At 38.8% G+C, this 7,478-nt stretch overlaps 2 gene segments (V, D, J or C); both read left to right on the plus strand.

Moving 5' to 3' along the window:
* The first annotated feature begins 1,325 nt into the window (after positions 1–1,325).
* Positions 1,326–1,899, plus strand: LOC111235911. The segment is given in 2 exon segments: positions 1,326–1,471; positions 1,543–1,899. Coding segments are annotated over 2 exon segments (348 nt in total).
* Positions 1,900–3,762: 1,863 nt separating this feature from the next.
* Positions 3,763–4,411, plus strand: LOC111235914. The segment is given in 2 exon segments: positions 3,763–3,908; positions 3,998–4,411. Coding segments are annotated over 2 exon segments (348 nt in total).
* The last annotated feature ends 3,067 nt before the right edge of the window (positions 4,412–7,478 follow it).

Consider the following 7,478-nt stretch of genomic DNA (forward strand, 5'->3'; position numbering starts at 1 on the left):
ACACATACACATACATAGATTCACAAGGTGAAACCAATACCAGCCACCCTGTTGCTGCTGGTAAAAATGTGGTGTTTGAAAATGTCCTGTTTTTGGCTTCATCCAATGAAACCAGAACAGACTTCCTGTACACGAGCCCCATCCTCCCTCCCCATGATGTCCTGATGCAAATCCTCAGTGTGTGTAGTGTACTTGTGTCCTGCTGACTGGTCTTGTAGTTTGTGTGCAGCATCAGAGGTCACATCTCCAGACTCAGGATGATGAACACACTCACTCTTCTGCTGGTTGCTCTCTCTCTGTCCTGTGAGTTCTCCTGCTTCTTGATGTTTCATCTTTTATCAGACAGCAGTGACTGATGGTCAGTCAGTGATACTAGAAAACTTCCCAGATGACTGTCTCACTGTCTCTCTCCTTTCGTATCATCAGGTTGTACAGGTCAGAGTATGGAGTCCATTCCTTCCAGTTCAGTAGTGAAGAGGCCTGGGGAGACTCTCAATCTCTCCTGCAGAGGATCTGGCTTCACATTTAACTGCTGTGTTATGACCTGGATCAAACAATCTGTAGGAAAAGCACTGGAATGGATGGGGAGCAGCTATTCTGATTCCAGTAGAAACAATTATGCCAGCAGTGTGAGAGGACGTGCAGTAATCAGTAGAGATGACAGCAACAGCATGGTGCATCTGAGACTGTCCAACTTGAAGCGGAAACAGCTGTACAAAATCCATCAATCCTCATATTTCAGGCTGGTGGAGCCTGAGTGTTAAGTATTATTGTGTTATATATATTACATATGAAATAATTGATTTCATATGACATCTTTATATTTTTTGCTGAAAACTCTTCAAATGCATTACGTTCCTCTGAATAAAGACATATCATTTCTGTAAATGATGTGGATTAAAAATTGATTCATATGATGAGTGAAAAAAAATGTTGCAGTTTCTACTATACAATCACTAGAGGTCAGTCATTGTCAAGTTTCTGTCTCGTCTGTAACTAAGATAAGACACCTTGGTGTTCTCATTGATCTGAAATGACACAACCACAAAGATAAAGGTATAATGTGGTGATAATTACATACAAATGCAAGAACTATACCACAGTTTTCATTTCAGCTAAAGCATGCAGTTTTTTGTTTATTGTCACACAGGTTTAGCAAGTAAATACAGGTAATAAGTAAATATATATAGAAGAATAATTGTTGCATTAAAAAAGTTATGTGCTGACAGATTAATAAATAATTACATGTAGTATGAGGTGTTGACAGTAACACCAAACAGACTCTTCTACTGGCTCCAGTTAGACTAACACTGATGCTTCATGTGTTTGATTCTATGCAAACTCAGTGACCTTCCTTGTTACTCAGCTATAAAAACTTCAGATCAGACTGTCAGTGGAGTTCACAGCTCGTCAGCTTCACCATAAACCATGTTTTCTGTAGCTCTGCTGCTGCTGTTGGCAGCTGGATCCTGTGAGTCTCTCTGGATTTGTCATTGCTGTAGAACTTGATCATTTATAACAAAACATTTTCTTTTTTAACAGGTGTGAAGTGTGAACAGTTGACACAGCCAGCCTCTGTGACTGTGCAGCCAGGTCAACGTCTCACCATCACCTGTCAGGTCTCTTATTCTGTTAGCAGCTACTACACAGCTTGGATCAGACAGCCTGCAGGGAAAGGACTGGAGTGGATTGGAATGGCTGCTACTGGAGCTTCATACTACAAAGATTCACTAAAGAACAAGTTCAGTATTGACTTAGACTCTTCCAGCAACAGAGTGACTCTAAATGGACAGAATGTGCAGCCTGAAGACACTGCTGTGTATTACTGTGCCAGAGACACACAATAACACAAACCATCAGTAGACCTGAACAAAAACCCCTCAGTGCCTGAACACTTGTAACATGAAGCCACCAGAGGAGGAGCCCTCAGACCACTAATGATTTCACACCGGGTCACTGTTACAGTGAGGAGAGAAACAGTGTTTAGATTTTATAAATGGTTCTTAATTAAATTTTACAGCAACTTTTTTCATTAATTCAAATATGCTGACTTTATAATATCTGAAATATAACTGTACATTTACCAAAGGTGAAAACTGAATAACACTATTACACCTTTCAAGTGATGAAATTCATCCAGCTGAGAACCTGGTTTTAAAAAGGTCATAATCCAACAAGACATGGATCTTCACAAAGTGTCTCTTCCATAAAATCAATATTTAAAAAACAAAAAATATTCTCTCAATCACAACTGCACTAGTTACTGAATCAGTATCATGAAACTTTTACAAGTTTTCAGTTGTGTGATGTTTTGTCTTGTGAATAAACCTTATGAACAATGTCATTGGACCAAAAATCAATTTTTAACAACTAAAATTCCAATAATAAAATTAAACGTCTGAAGACTTTTCTCTCACTGTAGAATAATATTTTATAAATATAAAAAAGAAAGTCAAATGCAAACCAGTTCTCTCCTCCCTGTGAGGAGGAGTCAATGCAAAACTCAGATGTCTTCCACCTCTACTTATCTGACTGCAGAGAGGATGACAGAGAACAGTGGACACACAGTTTAACATGATGGACTATAGGACAGGACTGCTGCTTTTAACTCTCTGCTGGGCAGGTGAAGAGTTTCTCTGATCCTGAGTTGAAGTTGTCTTTAAAACTTTGAAGCATTTAATCAACTTCCCAGTTATTTATTTATTTTTTTGTTACAGGTGTTGATGGTCAGACTCTGACAGAATCTGAACCAGTGGTTAAAAGACCTGGAGAATCCCACAGACTGACCTGTACAGGCTCTGGATTCACATTCAGCAGCTACGATATGCACTGGATCAGACAGGCTCCTGGAAAAGGACTGGAGTGGATTGCCTGGCATGGCACTGACAGCAGCAAATCCTACTCTCAGTCAGTCCAAGGCCGGTTTACCATCTCCAGAGACGACAGCAGAGAGCAGGTGTATCTGCAGATGAACAGTCTGAAGACTGAAGATTCTGCTGTTTATTATTGTGCTGGAGACTCACAGTGACTGGAGTCGGTTGAACAACTCTACAATATCCATCAATCCTCATATTTCAGGCTGGTGGAGCCTGAGTGTTAAGTGTTATTGTATTATATATATTACGTATCAAATAATTGATTTCACATATCATCTTTATATAACAGTATATGCTTCACATCGCCAATACTTTATCCTTTCACAAGAAATATGACTAAACATTAAACAAGAAAATCTTAAAAAGGAGAATTTGTATAACAATGTGGCTGCTGAAAACTCTTCAAATGCATTATGTTCCTCTGAATAAAGACATATCATTTCTGTAAATGATGTGGATTAAAAATTGATTCATATGATGAGTGAAAAAAAATGTTGCAGTTTCTACTATACAATCACTAGAGGTCAGTCATTGTCAAGTTTCTGTCTCGTCTGTAACTAAGATAAGACACCTTGGTGTTCTCATTGATCTGAAATGACACAACCACAAAGTTAAAGGTATAATGTGGTGATAATTACATACAAATGCAAGAACTATACCACAGTTTTCATTTCAGCTAAAGCATGCAGTTTTTTGTTTATTGTCACACAGGTTTAGTAAGAAAATACAGGTAATAAGTAAATATATATAGAAGAATAATTGTTGTATTAAAAAAGTTATGTGCTGACAGATTAATAAATAATTACATGTAGTAGGAGGTGTTGACAGTAACACCAAACAGACTCTTCTATTGGCTCCAGTTAGACCAACACTGATGCTTCATGTGTTTGATTCTATGCAAACTCAGTGACCTTCCTTGTTACTCAGCTATAAAAACTTCAGATCAGACTGTCAGTGGAGTTCACAGCTCGTCAGCTTCACCATAAACCATGTTTTCTGTAGCTCTGCTGCTGCTGTTGGCAGCTGGATCCTGTGAGTCTCTCTGGATTTGTCATAGTCAACATTTCTTCTCTTGCTGTAGAACTTGATCATTTATAACAAAACATTTTCTTTTTTAACAGGTGTGAAGTGTGAACAGTTGACACAGCCAGCCTCTGTGACTGTGCAGCCAGGTCAACATCTCACCATCACCTGTCAGGTCTCTTATTCTGTTAGCAGCTACTACACAGCTTGGATCAGACAGCCTGCAGGGAAAGGACTGGAGTGGATTGGATCGAGATATACTGGAGCTTCATACTACAAAGATTCACTAAAGAACAAGTTCAGTATCGACTTAGACTCTTCCAGCAAAACAGTGACTCTAAATGGACAGAATGTGCAGCCTGAAGACACTGCTGTGTATTACTGTGCCAGAGACACACAATAACACAAACCATCAGTAGACCTGAACAAAAACCCCTCAGTGCCTGAACACTTGTAACATGAAGCCACCAGAGGAGGAGCCCTCAGACCACTAATGATTTCACACCAGCTCACTGTTACAGTGAGGAGAGAAACAGTGTCATCAGTTTAATTAAACAGTAACGGTTTCCATGGGTTTGAATACTCAGATATTATAATCACTGATACGTCACTGTATATATTCCCACAGTGAAAAATTAATAAGACTATTACACCTCATTGAAAAACATTTAAACCTTACAAATAAGTATTAAAAGTATTAAAAAAAACTTCCAAAAAATCATTGTTTTTCAAAACAAAATGAAACAAAATAAACACGTGACACTAAACACATTGAGACACAGAATGAAAACGTCGGCTGATGATGTGGTTTGCGACTCCCTAATCATTCATCCAAGTTTTTCCAGAGATGTGAGATGTGGTGCGTTTCTCTTTGAGGAGGAGGGGTCAATGCAAATCTCTGATCTCTTCCATCTCTACATATGTGCTGCAGAGTGAAGGACAGGGACTAAATCACTGACAGACACAGACAGTACAGTGGACAGAGACTATTAGATTTTACAATGATCAGACCTGATTATTGGGTTGTTTTTTCTCATCCTGTCAATTATCTGGACAGGTAAGAATATTAACTGTATTTCTGATAAACAGCTAAAGACATCTGACAGAATCTGATGAAACATCTGGTTTCATTACAGAATCTAATGAGTTGTTTAAATTTCTGTAGGTACTGAGGGTCAGACTCTGACCGAGTCTGAACCAGTGGTTAAAAGGCCTGGAGAATCCCACAGATTGACCTGCACATATTCTGGGTTTGGTGATAATTACTGGAACGCTTGGATCAGACAGGCTGCTGGAGAAGGACTGGAGTGGGTTGCAACTATCAGTGTTACTAGTAGCAACATCTACTACTCTCAGTCAGTCCAAGGCCGGTTTACCATCTCCAGAGACAACAGCAGAAAGCAGGTGTATCTGCAGATGAACAGTCTGAAGACTGAAGATTCTGCTGTTTATTATTGTGCTCGAGACTCACAGTGACTGGAATCAGTTCAGCAGCTGTACAAAATCCTACAGTCCTCATCTTTATTTTCTGATGGACCTCAACTACCTCATACTGTCTTTGCTTTGACTGTAAGGAAAAAACTCTATGTATTAATTTAGGAGGGAAATACAGAATCAGGGATCAAGGTACAAACTCTGACCAAGAGACAATGATAGCGCTGAAACACTGGTCCTGACACAGAAATCACAGGAAAAGAATAAACCTGTTATATAAACATGTTCTCTCTCTCTCTCTCTCTATCTACTACTATCATAGTGTTTGCTATGACACACACACTGACCTCTAGAAATTACATATACACACTTCTAATTTGTTTTGTCAAGAACATTTTGAGAGAAAATGTAATTTTTGGAGACATGCTTGTAAACAGAAACATTCCCAGTTCTTCACAGAAGTCTCCACTCACTGTTCTTTTAATTGTTGACCACGTTGTACCACAGTGACTCAACAAGTGAATAACACTATTATACCTGTCAAGTGATGAAATTCAGTTGTGTGATGTTTTTTTCTTGTGAATAAACCTCATGAACAATGTCATTTGACCAAAAATCTGTTTTTATTCAACTAAAATTCCACAATTCAACTTCTGAAGACTTTTCTTCCACTATAGATGCATAATTTTTAAATTTGACAAAGATCGTCAAGTGCAAACCAGTTCTCTCCTCCCTGTGAGGAGGAGTCAATGCAAAACTCAGATGTCTTCCACCTCTACTTATGTGACTGCAGAGAGGATGACAGAGAACAGTGGACACACAGTTTAAAATGATGGACTATAGGACAGGACTGCTGCTTTTAACTCTCTGCTGGGCAGGTGAAGACTTTCTCTTGAGTTGCATTTGTTTTTGAAATCTAACAAGCTTAAAACACCTGACTCTATTCCTTTTTGTGTTGACAGGTGTTGATGGTCAGACTCTGACAGAATCTGAACCAGTGGTTAAAAGACCTGGAGAATCCCACAGACTGACCTGTACAGGCTCTGGATTCACATTCAGCAGCTACGACATGCACTGGGTCAGACAGGCTCCTGGTAAAGGACTGGAGTGGATTGCCTGGCATGGCACTGACAGCAGCAAATCCTACTCTCAGTCAGTCCAAGGCCGGTTTACCATCTCCAGAGACAACAGCAGAGAGCAGCTGTATCTGCAGATGAACAGTCTGAAGACTGAAGATTCTGCTGTTTATTATTGTGCTGGAGACTCACAGTGACTGGAGTTGGTTGAACAGCTGTACAAAATCCATCAATCCTCATATTTCAGGCTGGTGGAGCCTGAGTTTTAAGTGTTATTGTGTTATATATATTACATATCAAATATTTGATTTACATATTACATCTTTATATAAGAGTATATGCTTCACATCGCCAATACTTTATTCTTTCCTGAGAAATATGACAAAACAAAAATCCTAATAAGGAGAATTTGTACAACAACGTGGCTGCTGAAAACAAACTTCAAATGCATTATGTTCTTTTGAATAAATACATATAATTTCTGTAAATGATGTGGATTAAAAAGTGATTCATATCATGAGAGTGAAAAAAAATGTTGCAGTTCCAACTATAAAATCAGCAGACGTCAGTCATTGTCAAGTTTCTGAGGCACTATGGTGTTCTCATTGATCTGAACTGATGCAACCACACAGATAAAGGTAAAATATGGTGATAATGACAAAAAGTAAATCAACTAATGCAGGAACTATACCACAGTTTTCATCTCAGCTAAGGGATGCATTTGTTTGTGTATTGTCACACAGGTTTAGTAAGTAAATACAGATAACAATTAAATAGAGGAATAAATGCTGTAGTAAAAATAGATGTGCTGACACATTAATCTGATGTAGGAGGTGTTGACAGTAACACCAAACAGACTCTTCTATCGGCTCCAGTTAGACCAACACTGACGCTTCATGTGTTTGATTCTATGCAAACTCAGTGACCTTCCTTGTTACTCAGCTATAAAAACTTCAGATCAGACTGTCAGTGGAGTTCACAGCTCGTCAGCTTCACCATAAACCATGTTTTCTGTAGCTCTGCTGCTGCTGTTGGCAGCTGGATCCTGTGAGTCTCTCTGGATTTGTCA

This window comes from Seriola dumerili, unplaced genomic scaffold (assembly GCF_002260705.1).
Source record: "Seriola dumerili isolate Sdu_G_001 unplaced genomic scaffold, Sdu_1.0 BDQW01000542.1, whole genome shotgun sequence".
NCBI classification, from domain to species: domain Eukaryota; kingdom Metazoa; phylum Chordata; class Actinopteri; order Carangiformes; family Carangidae; genus Seriola; species Seriola dumerili.